Source organism: Thermobia domestica, chromosome 8 (assembly GCF_964235325.1).
Source record: "Thermobia domestica chromosome 8, izTheDome1.hap1.1, whole genome shotgun sequence".
NCBI classification, from domain to species: Eukaryota; Metazoa; Arthropoda; class Insecta; order Zygentoma; family Lepismatidae; genus Thermobia; species Thermobia domestica.
Genome location: NC_137461.1, coordinates 65,732,746 through 65,751,746, shown reverse-complemented (window position 1 = coordinate 65,751,746; position 19,001 = coordinate 65,732,746). Strand labels below are relative to the sequence as shown.

The 19,001-nt window shown below is 34.3% G+C and overlaps 1 protein-coding gene across 2 annotated transcripts in view; it reads left to right on the top strand.

Annotated features, from left to right (window-relative positions):
- Positions 1 to 18,347, top strand: part of mEFG1 (mitochondrial translation elongation factor G 1) — a 65,149-nt gene extending 46,802 nt beyond the window's left edge. For both annotated transcript variants that reach the window (XM_081768569.1, XM_081768568.1), the window contains exons 12-15: positions 2,273 to 2,390; positions 7,033 to 7,152; positions 10,820 to 10,980; positions 16,090 to 18,347. In XM_081768569.1, the coding sequence (XP_081624695.1) occupies positions 2,273 to 2,390; positions 7,033 to 7,152; positions 10,820 to 10,980; positions 16,090 to 16,269 (579 nt within the window). In that variant the 3' untranslated portion in view covers positions 16,270 to 18,347. The remainder of the gene's footprint in view (positions 1 to 2,272; positions 2,391 to 7,032; positions 7,153 to 10,819; positions 10,981 to 16,089) is intronic.
- The last annotated feature ends 654 nt before the right edge of the window (positions 18,348 to 19,001 follow it).

Sequence of the window (19,001 nt, the reverse complement as noted above, 5' to 3'; positions counted from 1 at the left end):
GTAGTTTCATTTGGGCTATAAACTTCGTAAGTTGTATATCGTGGGACCAATAAATGGAGACAGGTAAAATAGAAATCTGCAATCAAGGCATTTTGGAGATATTTTTTTCTATTAGCTTGAGTCAAATGAAATCCAACTAAGGGAGAAGAAAAAAAGTTTTACACTCATGACCTTCAGTGTAATTAGCCGGTCTCTGAAGTTGAGCGTCATAGAAGTCAGCTGTATCTCAGGAGGATATCGTAGATGTTACTCTGAACTCATCCTGGGTTGTGATACTCCGTGTAAGTTTTCTTCAGTAAACCAAAACAAAGAAAGGCGCCGGTATTTCAGATTCAGTTGCAAGTATAGAAATAGTCTAAACTTTTCACTTTAAACCGTAAGTGGTGCAATCTCTTTCTGTCTTTCAGTACAGTTATCTTTAATAGGAATAAGGATATTGAGCATCTGGAAAATGGAATTTTTCAATTTTTGCTTTCGTCACTACTATATCTTATTGTTGTAGGTATATATAAACGCTTCATCAGATAGAAAGAGGAAGAAATGGGTAGAAAAGAAGAAGAACAAAAAATTAACGATGAAGCGTCCAAATGAGCACTACATTGGAATTATTCGTTTTCCATGCCCGCTTTGGGATTCCTTTAAAGAAAGATTAATATGCTAAATGAAACAAGTATTTATATTTTTGACGGAGTCATAAGTTTCACGGAGATGTTTATAACTAAATAAATAACTTCTGATATTCCATCCATGTTGACTATTTTATTCTAACTGACGTGTCTTAGGAACTTACTTGCTTTACCATCAGAGTTATACTATCTTAAGGAGTTATTGTACTACCGTTTAGACAGCCCCCACTTTGTTTTTTTTCTAGCTCATTGTTCATTGTTGCACAAATGAAAATTTATGTGGCACATTTCTGCACAAACGATATACAAACGATAGACACCATTTTCGAACAATTTTGAGAAGGTGGGGAGGGGGGGCCTGTCTAAATGGACGTCGATCCAGGGTTGACGTAGAGATCTAAAAAAAATTAATAAATAGTTAGAGATGTATACAATGCGTATGCAACATTTCAATATATCTTGAAAGCTAAGAGTGGGAAAAATTTTTGAAAATTGCCTCAAGAAAAAAATGTGATGTCACACCCTCTGTCTCCATTTGACGCTACCAAGTTGACCGTCTGGTTCCAAAACACATGTGGAGTGTTCTTTGGTCCGTGTCTGAATTGACCAATGAGAAAAATAAAATAAAAACCGGCTTAAATGCTTGTTATAGGACCTAAATAAGCGGTTAAAGAAAACACTGCTTCATGGTACGAAAACGTACCATGGATCGTTTATGAACAACAATTGACGTATGTTTAATCCAGTTGTTAAAGAGATAAGTAGAATACTTATTTCGTTGACTTCGTCTGTAAGAGTTTTCCTGTTCAGTTTCAGATACTTATTCTGTTAAGTTATTCACGAGAAGATGAAATCACTTCATTAACACATTTTACACTTCTGGTTCAAGGGGTTCTGAAACTGAAATTTAAAAAAAAAAAACTTAATAAACTGAACTTTTATGTATATATCATTTTTTGGCTGTTTCTTTATAATGAACTGCACCGAACAAGTGATTGAAACTGAATAGGAAAACTTTTACAGACGCAGTCAAGGATGTAAGTGTTCCACTTATCTCTTTAACAATCTGAATATTCCTTATTTTAAAGCCTTCTTTTGTATTGTAGGTGTCATCCTTTAATTTTATTTCTATTGCTGCTTTCAATAATATCTAATATCCATTTGTGATTCTGCTAGTAAGTGATTTTGAAATCGATTTTTTTTTTCTCCTGTGCTAATATTACTTTTTTGATTAGTATATTCCTATATATATCATATCTTAGTGGCCTTTTAACAGTATTATGAGCTCCTGAACAAATCAGTGTGCTGGGACCCCTATGACTATATTTTACATGTAATTCTGCTCGTGAAACCCCGGGATAAGTGACCATCAGGCTTATGTCTTAAAATGGCCCTACTTACACTTTCCTCACTTCTGGTATTAGTTGTTCTTTCTGTTTGTGTAATATATGTATCCCAGTTTTTTTTTTTTTTTTTTTCTGAAATGTCCTTTCAAATAAAATAAAACATGGACGAAATGTCAAAAGTTTGAGTTATCTAATTAGAAGCATTTGTTTCAGATCAGTTTCTTTGGTTTTGTGAAATTGCTTACGCACGAACAAAAATTCAATGTTTTACGTACTTATTATTGATTTTATTTATTTTAGCCTCTTCCAGCGTACCAGAATACCACTCTTGAATTTTCTGATGAAACTATGGGGACAAATATTCCCAAACAGTTTATTCCTGCAATTGAGAAAGGGTTCCGTATGATGGCTGAGAAAGGTAGGATTAATTTTTGTGTTTTGTAAAATCACTACATTAGTACAAAAACTATTTTCTCGCACATTGATATAGCAGAAAGTATGACATCATGAAGCGCATTGCATTTACTACAGTAATTTAAAAGAATAATCATAAATGCCATGGATAATTTAGGTCTTATTAAATTGAATTAATTATCCATAAGTGGAAAAGAATCAAAGTCAAGTAGATATGAGATTTATCATAATCCAACAATGCCTTGTGTCAAATAAGAAAGAAATTCAGCTCAGCATGTGCATGGGCTCGGGCCTACAAATTTTATATCACTTCGGGCTCGGGTCGTAAATTTTTAAATATACAACCGTATTTCTTGGGCCTTTTCGGGCCTAACTTTGTAAATATACTGTACAACGATATATATTGCACTGTTCTTTCTGGAGAACTTTTAAAGCACAACTGCAAAATTAAACCTCTAATTGCTGTAAATAAAAATACAATTTTGCGTTAATTGTTAAGTTTCTGTAATTCGGGCTTATTTCGGCCTAATTTGATTATCACACGAGCTCGAGTCGGGCCTCACATTATAAATCCAGGGCCGGGCCGGGTCCAGGCTAAAAATTCCGGCCCCTGCAGACCTCTACCGCATGTGAACAGATTAGTTATAAAGTACAGTGATATCGTGGAATCTGAATTCAAATCAGTTTTCACGAACTCGAATTTTCAAAATGATCTTAACGGCAGATATACTGGATTTTAAGCTAATATTATTAACAAATAATAATAGTATTTAAATAAGTATTATATTAAATAAATATATGCAAATTAATAATATTAAAAATATAGAAACCTGTTTTTACCTTAAGATGGAATGACAATGACGCATATGGAAACTTGAGGAGGTGAAGAGAATTACTTGGAAGGCTAGTCTCATTCCATAAGTCAGTTAATACGTTTCTAATGGTCCTGGTATCCGAATTCGTAACGAGCAGGGCGTTCGTATTCCGAGTCAAAATTTGTTCTAATTTTTCATCCGGGATTCCAAGTTGTTCGAGTTGAAGCATTCGGTTTTTGGAATCCATACTGTATAGCAAAACCGTAAAAATATTTTTTTTATATATATCATAAGAGCATGTTTTCATTTTATGTATAAGACGCTGCTATGTAAATTAATAGAGTCACGTACCTTAGCGTATTGGTGTTTTTTTTAATTGTCGATCATTTCGATATCATTGTGGATCTTCTTCCAGACGTACACCTCGAATTACTTGTTGAGTTGCTAACGACTTACATTTTTGATCTTGTGTCGTCCTCTTCCTACCGGAACACTATTTTCTTTAACACTCCACAAATATGAACAGAGTCTTTTAACACCAGCCAAGCAGACTAAAGGCAATTTAAATTAACAGTAAAAGCTCCATCATGGCTAAGCAGTTAGCATAAGCGCCTTTGCTGTGGGAGACCTGGGTTTGATTCCCGGCAGAATTCATGTGGTTCGGATCTCACGTTAAGCTGTAGGTTCACATCTCATATAGCCTCACTGCTGAAAGTGACACTGAACTAAAAATCAAATCAAAATCAAATTAACGGTAAAAGTAAACTAAGGACAAAACACTAATGCGTACATGATAAAGTACTGCGTTATTTTCAAATATCACATCGCCATCTTACAATGTTGTCAATACTATGTATGCGGTTCTTAGAAAGTATGAAAAAGTGTTGAGTCAGTTTCCAGTATGAAAAATCATAAAGTTATTCATATTTATTCTCAGTGTTACTAAGCTTAACAATATAATTCCAGTTTTTATTAAGTGAGCCTTGGTCAATATCAAGCTCTGGTTCTTTAGTCATAGTAAAGAAAGATTTGTAATTGTGCCTTTCGATTTGCAAAGAAGTCCTATGGAGTAATTGTATCTATTTATTCACGTGCTTTGATGTGGATAAATGTTTGAATAAACCTGAACCTTAGAGTCCCGTGAATGTTCTTTAATCCTAACTACTACGTTCCTGTTAGTCAGTTCAATGTAGGTTTGAAGACATCGAGACATAGAGTAAATTCCTGAAAAATTTTGATTGTTCACATAATCTTGACTTAATCTTAATTCACCAATACGCTAAGGTACGTGATTTTATAAATTCTTAACTAAGTTCTTTATGTTTTTCTAATTGAAAAACTCCTAATATTTAAGTTTTTTGCATCCATGCTGTACATAAAATTTATGGACCTTGACTAATTCATGAGTTTTTTCAAAACAGAAATCGTATTGGTTTTACACTACCTGCACTAAAGCATAAAACCACAAACGTACGTCTTCCTTAGACAATTGGCTACTCAGCTCTTTTTTTTAAAAAAAAGTTCTGTACTTTTATTTATTAACTCAAGTAAATCAACGAATGTTAATCTTCTTTTGCTGCCTAAGCTCGGTATTTCAAACCAGCATTAACGTTGAAATTATCGTACGTACGATTGTGAAAATACGGTCTTAGGGTTTTTAACAAGACAGTGCTTTCAATTCAGTTTTCACTTGAATAAAGTCCTGCAGGAAATTAAAACTCAATAACGTTGTAACTGTTATATTTATGAGTATAAAAGTTTGAGGTGAGAAGAAGAAAAGTTTATAGTTTTGTTCTGCCCACACTACTCAATGTCGCTTGCAGTGGTGATCATAACTCTAGATTCCGTTCATACAGGAAAAGGCGTTGTGGTTTGTGAGTTATAATCTTGCAATCCGGTATGGAGAAAGTTTCAAACAGCGTATGAGAAGACATTCCCACCAGAGACAAGTATTAAAAGGAAGAGAGCTATAATTCAAAGTCAGTTCAAAGCTACATGAAGTGTGTTGAAAGGCCCCGCATGGTAGGCCGAGAACGAATTATGATATGTGATTCAAACAGTACAAGAGACCGTGAACGGAGGCTCTTGTAACTGGAAATGTGGAGATCAACGTAACACAAGATCATATGCAGCAAGAACGTGAAAGCCTGGTCCTACGTTAAAATTTGTACACAATCTGATAGACAAAGACCATGATATGAAAGTGGAATTTAGTAAATCAATACTTACCCATTTTCAAGGTGATGGGTAACCTTCTATCACGGATTCTGTTCTCAAGTGAAGCTACGTTTTGTGTTTCGGGAAAAATGAACACAGCCTTCTGAATTGGAAGGGGGGGGGGGGAGTAAAAACCTACATGAGTGCGACATACATACACGGGCTAGTTCCAGAATGAATGTGTGTTGCATGGTTTCAGTTGACTATACCATTACCCCTTTCATCTTGGAGAAAGAAGTAAATGGCGCCGACATTTATGTGAACATGCTACAGATTTCGTTGTGCTATAACTTGATAATTAAGTCATTAATGAGGTTCAAGTGCAACAAGATTGACGCCGCCACGCTTTGCGCTTCAGGTTAAGTAGTTTCTTAACGATCAATTTCGAGAGAGACGAATTAGCTGAAGAGAACGTATACCTTTGTCTGCAAGATAAAACTCATCACCTTGTGATTGTTGCCTATGGGGACATATAAAGTCGAGGTATTTGCACAGAAACCAGCTAGTCTGGACGACCTGAAAGACAAGATAGGTGATATGATTCTGAATGTCTTGGACGAGCATCGTCAGCTCGCAATTCTCAATTTCAGAGAAATAGTGCAACAGTGTTTGGACGTAAATGGTGCACAATTTGAGATTTGGCGATGAACCTTAATAAGCAGGAAGAAAAAGAAAAAAATTAATCGTACTGTAAGTACGGACTAAATTTTGTGTTAATTAACTTAATAGTTTTCAACTTACACAGTTTGTTTCCCTCAGGACTTTATGGACTCCTTGCAGATCTATGCTCGTTAAAGAAAATGTAAAAGCCTCTGCAACATTCGAGAATCTGGTTGTATTTTGCTTTTCAGTTTGTCCGGGAATGCAGCATGAGAATAACTTACATATAATTTGTTTGTAGTTCTGGTTCGGGAAGGGATTCCTGACAATAATTCCTTTAAAGTTGTGTTCAACAACTATCATTTTATAATGTTACAATCCATGAACATGTGGTTATTTATTAACTTTCACTGCAACATTCAACGTAACTACTTGTATGCACCGTATCTTCTTCGGGTGTTTAATCAAGAATTTTTTTTTTTTTTTTTTTTTTTTTTTTTTTTACAAATTTTGAGTTTGTTTTCTGTATCTGTTTTACGAAATCGATGTTCTTGTAGAGATGTGCAGCCTGCAAAAACTCATTTTTGCTTGTGACGCATGAGCTGCTTGTATGCTCGCGAATTAAAGATAAAAACTGCCGATTTACATCCTAAAGAAAATATTAAAAAATAACCGAAACAGTTGCTCTGCTTTAATTGAGTTGGCCCACTCAGTAGTTTAATTGCGACTAATTCCAAGCATTGTGGTAGAAGACACTAAGCCTAACGTGTAGTTATCACTTTATCTTTTAATGACTTTTTACACTAAGGACTAGGCATGTTTTCAGCTGTAGATGGTTTTATGTACTGTATTTTCCTGAACATACCAGTTGACGGTTTACGCTTAAATTCAAAACGTAGTATTGAGTACTTCGATCAAATGAGTTATTTGTTGTGAATATAAGAACCAATGTTGTATACAAGAAACTGGATATTTTTGTTCAAAAATGTATTTTGTTTTATTTGATTTATTTAGGTTTGCTTTCTGGGCATCGAATATCAGGTGTAAAGTTTCGATTACAAGATGGAGCTCATCATATAGTAGATTCCAACGAAATCGCCTTCATTCAAGCTGCTCAGGGAGCAGTCAGAGAAGGTAGGTATTTTTAATTTTAGTTGAGAGTAAGTCACTGAAATAAATGAGTCTTAGCAAATTTGATTTCGTTTAACACTTTTTTTTTCTAGTTCTATATTATTATGCTGATGATCATTTAGTGTATCATAATTTAAGTATCGTAAATGCTCTATGGCTGGTAGTTGAGCACATAAGTTAAGTGACAGTGTTTGTTTGTGATTTTACTTGACAATCATTAAATTAGGAAAATGAAGAATATATATATATATATATATATATATATATATATATATATATATATATATATATATATATATATATATATAATATTTAACGTCCTTTAAGACCACTTTAACCTGGAATTACTAACAATCTACAATGATTCCGTATTCGAACCCGGGATCTCTCATTTGCGAAGCAAGAATGGTAACCACTTACCTACGTTCCTTTGTTTTGAGGTTTAACTTCTGTGTTATATATGACTGTCTGTAGAAGACTGGACGTTTAGATCTACACCTCACATAGAATCCGAGCCATTTGAATTCCCTTCAGGAATCGAAGCTGACCGCGAGCGGTCAGAACACACGGTCGAAAAAGTGTAACAGCTTTTTCAGGCCAGCCATCTTGAGTGAAGTTTTTCTGGGTTTCCTTCATTCACACCAGGCAAATGCTGGAATGGTACCTCAATATAATGGTCCCAGGCTGCTTCCTTCCCTTTCATCGGATAGTGTGCTCGCCGCGGGACGTCATCCCTCATGTACGTGATGAGCTAAATACCATAGATGCCGAAGGTCTAGAAACTTAATTCCTACTCCTACCCCTATTCGAATCTGATCCTTCTCACTAAAGATAGAATTTTAATCATATAGCAAAGAGAAAAAAGTCTTAATTTTACGCTTGACTGATATACCCTGTAGACTTTGTTGTATTATCATCATAATATTTAAAATTTGATATCAGACTTAAAATCAAAGATACAGAGATGTATTTTTAAAATTTATAGATAAAACATCATCTTAATTCTGAGTATATTGATAAATGCCATTTAACCCTTGTGTACTACCATGGGGTCTTTTGGGACTTCAGAGGTGTTTATCATGATATATCGTTTAAACAAGTGAGATTACAATTCAGTCTTTTCTTGCATTCATTCTCGAGTGTATGCTAAAGATGCGTACTAAAACTTTCAGTTGCCTGTTTGATGGTGCTGCGTAAAGAACATAATTTAGATGGGGTTCTAGAAGGGAATTCCTGTGTAACAATGTTCTTGGTATTACACAAGGGTTAACTCTGACTTTTAAGTCATATTATGGGATTTTTACATCAAACATTTTCACATTTAGGAAGTTTTTCACCAAAATCATTTTTACTAGTCATTTAGCATAAAGTTCATAAAGGATCGATGTAGCTTTGGCCTTATTTTTACTCCTAAGAAACTTAATTTTAAAGCTAGAATTCAGTATATATTATAGTGATTCACCAATATTTATTATTGAAGTATCTATACTTGGTTTGCGATAATAATAGAAATAATAATATTTGAAAGGTTTTATATGCATTCTGTTGTATTAGGTTGGTGTAGATGCGTCAGCCCCCTAAGTGCGTCATTTCTAAAGAAAGGAAAAGAAACTACCTAGTTAATGAAAATAGTCGCCATCTGTAATCATACATCTTAGCCAACGATTGGATTCCGTGGAGTCGGTGATGCGAAGAAGCCCTCAAGCGCAATCTGGGAAAGTTTTCCATCCGAAGGAGTAATCGTGACTTCAGAAAAGGTGGAAGTGAGTAGGAGAGATATCGGGAAACACAGTGGATGAGGTTTCATACTGCAATTCATGGAGAGCTTGCGCCGTCTTTTGCGCGACATGTGAACAAGTAGTGTCGTACAATATGAGGACACCACATCTGCTAACCACTGCTAGATGCTTGCTGAATAGTTTGCGGTGCATGGAGTTCAGCACTGTTCGATTTGTATTGATGGTCTTGATGCCTGAGAAACACATAACGGATCATCCCCACCATAGACCACCACCATACCAGGGTTCACGGTCAGACCTTGTGGGAGTTCAGAGGTGGCTTAGAAAAATCGTCCTGACGTTGATCACGATCTATCGAACACTTTTTCAAGGGTTGGCTTCCACGTCCTGAGAACTTCATCCGAACATGATGTTGATCGATGCCCCCTGGGCTCATTTTACAATGCTGTGTCAGCGAAGAGAAATTTGACAAACCTATGATGAATGGTACTTTGCTGTTTCTGGTCCAAATACAGTGTTACTGTGTATTTTTCGCTGCGTGCTGTGCAGCAAGTCTCGTTTTGAATTTGTAAAGAAAAATCACTTGCAATATGTGTATGAACAGTTCATACGACTGTTCAACAACGCAGTGCCTCGTGATTACCCTAAGATTATTTGCTGGATGCGTATTCACTGAGTTTGTAACGTTAAACCCATGATCTTATTCCGCCCCTATGTTCTGTTGTTGAGGTGAGTTTCTCACCAGGCATCAAAACAAAATTTCATTCTCACCAACCTAATAGTAATAACGTTGAATTACGTTTCAGCAAAGAGGCTATATGAGACATAGGCCTGTAGTTTAAGGTGAAATCTAAACCTCCATACTACGTTCAAGTTTTAGCGCACTCCTAATGAGAATTTAATTCGGAATGATGTGGCGCATGCGCTACCCACTAGACCAGCCTCTGTATCGTGTTGCTTATTATGCCAGTGCAGATAGATTGTATGCAAACTTCTGAACTATCTCGAAATGGATGTTTCAAATTAAGTGTAAACTTGGAATTGTTCATTGCTTTTTTAACTTGGTACCAATATTCGTACGATAGTTTAGATAACACATTTATCAACAACTGGTCAGGTACTATAACAACAACTACTACTACTACCACTGCTATTAAGACGAGTCGAGAACAGACTTCAATTTTCAATCACAATAATAGCCATATTCAAATTCCGAATCTAGAGGTTGTAGGATTTGCCATCACTGAAAGCATACGAAAGCGAAAGACACAACGAACATCTCTTATATATGTAATTAACGTAATGTCTTAGTGCATTGCTAATTACTATGTAAATATTTTTGTAATTGAATCATGAAATTGTCGCTTTTTAGTTTATTGAAGTGTATTCTTTCTGATGTATTATTCAAAATAAGTAGAATATTTTGTAATTGTTATCGATGTGTACAATATTACATCTTAAGTAGTCGAAATTATGAAAGTAAATTACAAAATTTTTGAAACTCGAAACTGTAAGGTTAGTATAAAACCCTCTGGTATATATTCATATTAGTGTAAGAAATAACACCAAATGTGTTATGGCCCTCTCTGCTGGTGTAGTGGCTAGCATGTGCGCCTTTGGTATACAGGATGCTGATTGGAGAACCTGGAAAGCTGAACGCATTACTGTGCTTCGATTTCACCGTAGACTGTAGGTCCACGTCTCACGTAGCCTTGGTGCTGAAAAGAATCGCTAAATTCCGATCAGTTACTCGAAAAAATTGATGAATGTTTTTTCATTAGTTTTAAGGAAAAGTCCTTGTATGTATTACGCATCTTGATTTGTAGGTAAAATATTTTAATTATGAAAAAACTAATATATGCAGATAAAAAAGTAAATATGTGTTAATATTTAATGATCAGTTAAGTGATTGGCTAACTTGTTTGTTGTAGTATTTGAATTCGGCAGTTGGCAAATCCTTGAACCAATTATGGCTGTCGAAGTATGTGTTCCAGAGGAGTTTCAAGGAGCTGTATTGGGCCACATGAACAGACGACATGGAATCATTACAGGAACCGATTCCAGTGATGGATGGAGTGTAATTTATGCAGAGGTAAGAACAATTTTCAAATTAAATGAATTCTACGAATTAGTCTAGAAAAATTCCTGAGTCAATCTCTTTATTTGAAATGGAAATTCATAAGTTATTAAGATTCATGATGTTTTAATACAACTGCTATCACTGTCATTTTCTCATCTGTCGGAACAATATCTTCTACGCTTTTGGAACGTAGCTCTACACACACTGGCTCTATTTGAAAATTAGAATATTTAAAATTTGTATGTTTCTATTAAGCAGAAATATCGTGACTACTGCACTTCCTGAAAATGTAAAATTACCTCACTATATCATCTGTATATTAGTAAAGTTAATTTCTTATAATTCGTTGAAGTTGGCAGTTTATATCAAGTAATAGTATTTGTAATCTAAATTTCTGTATTCAAGTCGTATTTACCACTTATTTGTATTACAAAACCCACTTTTATTTTTATTTTTATTTATTTATTTATTTATTTATTTTTTAATGCAGTTTTAAATTTGACATTGCCCCTTCTCTGTTCAGAACCGTAGGAAAGCTCATGTTATTTTCGTGAATAATGTTGACAGTCTTCTGCTGAAATATTAAGGATTACATTTACTAAGAGATCAGAAGGAAGCAAGAGTAAGGGAGTAAGGCAAGGATGTGGACTTTCACCTCTCCTGTTCAACGTCTATATAGAAGAGTCTATGAAAGAATTCTTGGATAAAAACGAGAAAGGCGTAAAAGTAAATGGCCATGTTTTCAGCACAATAAGGTTTGATGATTACATAGCACTGATAGCGGAGAACGAAAAGGACTTGCAGGAAACACTTCAAACTTGAACGACCAACTGGATAAAACATGCAAAATGAAGATAAATAAGAAGAAAACCAAAGTGATAAAGTGCACAAGAGCAGGGTAGAAAGGGACAAGCATATGGCTAAATGGAGAGAAAATCGAAGACGTTAAGACGTTCACCTATTTAGGAAGTCTAATATCCTCAGGTGGAAGAAGTGAAAAAGACGTGAGTAACAGAATAGCGCAAGCTAAACAAGCATTCAATAGGAAAAGAGGACTACTAACATCAAGAAATGTGTCGTTGGACGTTCGTAAACGATTTATTAAGACCCTGGTATGGAGCGTGGCGCTTTACGGATCAGAGACGTGGACATTGAGAAAAGCTGAAATATCCAAGCTAGAAGCATTTGAAATGTGGTGTTGGTGCAGAATGCTGCGTATATCGTGGGCCGAAAGGAAAAGGAATGAATACGTACTAAAGGAAGCTAATGAAGGACGACAGATCATGAAGATAATAGGAAAAAGAAGAAACAGATACTTGGCTATCTTTTTCGGCACTCTGATTGAATCACCGTGCTGATAGAGGAAAAGACAGAAGAAAAACCAGGAAGAGGAAAACGAAGGATAGAATATTTAGATGCAATTACGAAGAAGAGACCTTATCAAAGTATAAAACACTCTCCCAAAGGAGAGAGAAGTTTTAAAATGTTCATTTTGCCCACCAACCTATGGTTGAGTAAACAAGAAGACATTTACTAAAAGAACATAAAGAAGTTTAATCTATAATTTTAACACTCACCTCCATGTTTCCTGAGGACAGATATTTGTGAATTATCATCTCACAATCTTTCAGACAATCTTTTTTTCAAACAACTACATATTGCGAATTTTACATATTTTTATTTCTTTTTAGAGATTTTATTTATTAAACATGTTTAGAAGTATGTATCTTCTATCAGACTTACATTAAAACCTATAAACTTGAAAGAAAAATAACGTAAAAGAATCCGTAAAGTAGACTTAGATTCCTAGATTCCAAGTAGGTGGCTTATAGACATAGGGTCTACAGATCTTGATTTGAGGAAGGATGGTATTAACGTTAGTTGTCAGTTTCCTGGTGTGTTCCTTAATTATACTATAGCGCTTTCTTTGAAGGCAAAAAATACAGAGATTCAAATTGACACTGAAGGAGATCATTTTTACAGATTATAACCAGTACTTCCATTGTTCCAATTCACAAGAAAGGCGACAAAACTGACTGTAATAATTATCGAGGCATTTCTCTTCTGTCAACATCCTATAAAATCCTTTCAAATATTCTATTAGCAAGACTGACCCCATACGCAGATGAAATTATTGGAGATTATCAGTGCGGATTTAGACGAAATCGATCAACTATTGACCAAATATTTACCATTCGCCAAATACTCGAAAAAAAGTGGGAATACAATACGCCGGTACATCAACTATTTATTGATTTTAGAAAGGCTTACGATTCGGTTAGGAGAGAAACATTGTACAACGTTCTTACAGAACTTGGAATACCGAGAAAGCTAATTGGATTAATTAAGTTATGCTTAAGTGAATCCCAAAGTAAAGTCCGGGTAGGAAAATTTTTGTCCACGAGCTTTCACGTCGAAAATGGCCTGAAACAAGGAGATGCGTTGTCGCCATTATTATTTAACTTTGTGCTGGAATACGCTATAAGGAAAATCAAAGATAGCAACCAGGGCCTAGAGTTGAACGGCATTCATCAGGTGATGGCATATGCTGATGATGTAAATTTAATAGGGGATGATAGGAGAACAGTAGAAATAAATGCAGAGATCTTATTAAATGCTTGCAGGGACATGGGTTTAGAAGTAAATGCAGAGAAAACTAAATACATGGAAGTGCGTCGGGACCGTAATACTGCAAATTGTGGAGGCGTTAAAATATTAAATAATACTTTTGATAAAGTGGATACTTTCAAATATTTAGGATCAGTATTAACAGACGAAAATCATATTCACGAAGAAATTAAATGCCGACTAAAAGCAGGGAATTCGTGTTACTATTCGATTCAAAATCTCTTGTCGTCGCGAATTCTGTCGAAGAATTTGAAGCTTAAAATATATAAAACGATAATCATGCCTGTTGTTCTGTATGGTTGCGAAACATGGTCACTTACTCTGAGGGAAGAACATAGACTGAAAGTATTTGAGAACAAGATCCTGAGAAGAATATTCGGACCCAAGAGGAACGAGAATGGGGAATGGCGGAAACTTCATAACGAGGAACTACATAGTTTATACGGTTTACCCAACATTGTTAGGGTCGTCAAGTCTAGGAGGCTTAGGTGGGCAGGCCATGTAGCTAGAATGGAAGAAAGTAGAAACGCTTTCAAAGTCTTGACTGGAAGACCCATAGGAAAACGACCATTAGGAAGACCTAGGCGCAGATGGGAGGATAATATTAAGATGGATCTCGCAGAGATAGGAATACAAAGTAGAAACTGGATGCAGTTAGCTAAGGATAGAAGTCAGTGGAGAGCTTTTGTGAACGCGGCATTGAACCTCCGGGTTCCATAGGCCATAGAGTTAGTTAGTTAGTTAGTTAGTTAATAACCAGTACTTCCGTTGGTTGCTTCCCGATTTTCTTCATAATCTTTTGAAACAGTAAGTGTTTCTTTTTTGAAAGTACATGAAAATCAAGAAACACATTCAAAATTCTAATATAAACTGTTCTTTCAAAACATCATATCCAAATGATTCACAAATAGAATGAATTCACAAATTGATGATAGGTATTAGCATAGTTTGCCATTCAAATAAAAATTTTAATTAAACCAACATTTGGACAGGTTAGACAAAGTAATTGTCTGAGAATGCTGTTAATGTGACAGTAGGAAAAAGAAGAAAAAGAAAGCAAATAGTTTAATTTCTGGAATTTGATATATTAAAAAAAAAAAAAAAAAAAAAAACAGTAGTAAGTTCAGGACTATATAAATGATAGAAAACCAACAGTTTCTATTAACCTAGTCAAAGAAACTGTCTTCTTTTATGTCTTCTCCCTCGATGGCATAGAATGTATTTATACTTCTTTTCACAGTTTTATTTACATTTCTTATTTCGTTCCTTAATACGTATATATTTCAGGTTGACGCGTTCATTTCAAATATAGACCAACGTTTAGAAAAACTTATTGGTAGGTCATTGTTGCTGTATTCTAAACAATAGTCAAAAACCGGAAATATACTAATGATTTGCGATAGAGCCAGTAATAATATTAATAATAAGCCTTTACCAATTTTAAGGAAATGTTTAAATTATGTTACGGGTCACTTTCCCAATCTATAAAAAAATCTTGTAATAAATGGATGGCGGTGATCTTAAGCTATATGGCAACCACCGATTAAATATTGTGTTAGTTCTAGTGTACTAACACAATCCAAGGGGGAAACTTCTTCTTTCTTTCTTTCTTTGTCTTTTTTAACCCTTTAGAGACTGGTGTGGCATATAAACACAAACAGGCGTTCCGCCTAGGGAGTGTGGTAAATACACACACCTGAACGGAGAAAACGAGTGTCGTTTATAAGTCTCATTTGCGTTTAATTTGTCTAATAAGTCTTTCAGTACTCAATCGTATGGGCTGGGATGTCTTTTAGGGCGTCCATTTTTGTTGCATTCCGAAAGGGTTAATGGATTTTCGTCCCGAGAGTCTAGAATGTATTTGTTTTCACTGTTTTATTTTCGTTTCATGTATTGTGTTTCCCAATACATCTGTGAAAGGGACTGCTGGTAGTAAAAATCGAAGATCTGTTAAAGAAATTTTTAAGTTTTGTTGTCATAATTTACTTTCACTGTCAAAAAACGTCTGGAAAAGCAATGAAGGAAAAATAACAGTAATGTGAAAATGTAAGTTTCGAATTAGTGAAGTTTCGAAATACTGAAGCTTTAGTAGTGTACTAGCTGCTCAGTGTGTTTTTAATATTTCATTCATAACATTGCCCTTAGTACATCAGGTGGATTAGAGAGAAGGGCTTAATACTTACTGGTGGCGAATAGAGGAATTTAAGGAAGGAACAATCCTTTTTTGAAAAATAAATAAATAAATAAATATAAAATAAACCTCAATCTCGTGAACATGCAGCTTATTTTTATTTATTTTGTAATATTTTCTTCATTTTAATAAAATGCTTTTTTTAAGGAAATAATTTTATGCCTTATATTATTTATTTAAATTACCACTTAGATTTTCCGTCTGTGTTGAAAAATACGTTTTGGAAAGAGCATCTTTTTTTGCCCAAAAGTTTTATGTACGTCTCTATTTTGAAAGTATGAATTTTTGTAAACCTTTTCCAGGTTCCGTTGAATGATATGTTTGGGTATGCTTCAGAATTAAGGTCAAGTACTCAGGGCAAAGGAGAGTTTAGCATGGAATATAGTCGATATTCTCCAGCGCTTCCTGAAGTCCAACAACAACTTATACAACAATACCAAGATAGTCAAGGAATTCCACAGCAGAAGAAGAAAAAGAATTAAAAATTACACAATTCATTATTGAATTCATTTCTGTGAAATAAATATGAACGGTTGTTGAGCATCACTGTTAAAGTAGCAGATTTAGGAGAGTGAAGCTGATAGAACATTGATAACGAAACACTGATTTCCGTGAAGCGTTCCTTGCTGTCAGTGTGAAAAAGCGATGAGTGGGGAAGAACATCTGTAAGTGTTTGGTATATATATATATATATATATACCAAATGGTTACTAAGATTTGGCATGCTTAAAAATAAGTAACATTCATGTGAGCTAATCTTGTTCTAAATAATTACGTTTGTTATTTAGTAATTACCAGAACTTGAATTGGAAACTCCTATGTTCCTCTGCAGCGTTTTTCTTAAAGTATTTAGAGCAAATTCATCACATTACATAGCATTCGTCGTTCTGGTATAGGAATGGCAAAACAAAATAATTTCTTGTAGTAATTAAAATATATTTATATATATATAAATACCTCGATATTATCAATAACAAAAGTTGTACTCTTGAAATGTTTTCAAACTTACACAAAACCATCGTGTAACTTAACTTGATTTACCCAAAACTTTCCTGAATGGTGCAGTGTCTCCGTCATGATTGTCACCTCGAGACTGTGGATATTACTAATCTTCTACGTGTAAAAAACGTGATATATACAATAGATTATCAATTGCTTTAGTCTTCTAATAAGTATCTACTCCATTCTGTCAATTACTGAATTACAGACATAGAGCAAGATCAGTCTAAGTGAACATTTGTAATCATGTGTCAGTTTATTTCTTTAGTTGTAACTGGTAACATTATTTTTCAATGATGCATGTCAGTAACATTTTTGAGAATAGTTTCCAATCTGTGACATTAAAAATGAATTTGTAAACACGGACTTAATGATCAAATTCTTCATGTTTTCTTTAGTATTCCTTTCTCAAGCCTTATTGCAACCAAGTTAAAAGAGTGATATAGATGCAGATGCAATGTATGCAGATTCATTGAATTGGCTTCTATAGAGAATATATGTGAAAATGTTGGTTGTTTCCTACAATATGACATTTATTTACATTTAATCTCTGATAGTAGCTAGTGCTACAGTCTCAAGCTGATTTTTTTTTCAAAAGAAATGAAGTATTCCTGGTGGCACAAAGTGAAATTCTGCCATCTAAACAAATAATATTTATGGCTATTTATATATATCAAAAATACTATAGGAAACCTTGTTCACAAAAGATAATGTAAAATATTGTTTCAGTGAGTTGGCTTTTGATACGTGTAGTTTTTTGAAAGTTAGAAATTGAATTTCTTTACTTTTGATTTATTTTTTTGAAAAATAAGTCACGACTATTTTTCTTGAGATAATCAAGAGAGAGAGAGAGAGAGAGAGGCCAGGTAGAGACGCTACAGATGTGTGTCGTTATGTACTGAATTCGTTAGATGGATATTTTGATGACTTAAGAATAACATTTGGAAAAGAATTTATATTACACCTCAAATTGTGAAAGTCTTATGCAGATTTTACGCTTAAGTTATAAATAAAAGAACTTATTTAAGTGAATATTTTCTCAGATACGTTAGAAACCTCTCACAGGTATTGGCGGTCTAAAAGCAATAATTTGTCAATTTTGGTGAGTGACCCATGTCAATTCAAAGCTGTAAGTAATACGAGCATGAGATAAATAAAAGGGTGGCAGTACATTTGGTTAATTATACCAAAATTCTTTTGCCTCATAAATTTGGGGAATATTACTTAATATAACCACACAAATATTGTGCTTAAAAAAATATAATGATATTCCTTTGCCAGACAGTATTGAAGCACTTGGGTAAACTTCAAATGGATGAAGCATACATACGTCGTGTGCACTTACTCTCTATTAAAATAAAGAATAGTAATTCGAATTTCAAACTTACTTATAAATGGACTAATCAGTTGTTGATAAGGGTAGACCTGTTCTGTACTGAAAGATTTTATAAATACTTAGTACGCAATAGAGATATGTTAAGTATTGTATTTATTGTTATTGTGAATCCAATGAAAACAATATTGTATTTTCAAATAAATACTGTATATTTGATTATATAAAGATTGTTTTTATTTAATGTAATAATTTAATATGTGGAAGAAGTAACTCATTGTTTATTTATTTTATATACTTTTCGCTTTTCTGTACCTGTCATATATGTTTTGTCTTTATCCCTTTTTGCACCTTTGTCTTTCAGCTGCGACTAAGAAAAAATACAAGAGTTTCAAGACATATCCACTATTTTGAATAAGCGTAGTGCTATTGGTTTTGTACCATTAAATAATATATTCTCTGCATACCACTCTTTCTAGCACTGTACACATCACTAGCAAAATACCGTACTCAATAAAGCAAACCTGTTCCGAAATTACTTGGTACAATCACGTTAACGGCGCATATCGTGCGCAGCTCACGGTAAAGTTTTACTGTCACCATGTGTGTTTATTTTACCACTTCTAAAACAAACTCACATAAATTTAACGAACCTATAAGGAAGGAGGACCAGCTAACGCAACGCTTCCCACATTGCTCTACACGTTTTAAAATTTACGTACACCTATTATGGGCAATCATATATTAACAGAATTACCTGCCGCTTTGTTTATAATCCTAGCGAGCACAATTTATGTACGCCGAAAGTTTTGATTGCGTATTGAACTACAACCATTTAATATATATCCATGTATATAATAACAGTTTTAAGTAAGTTAGGCA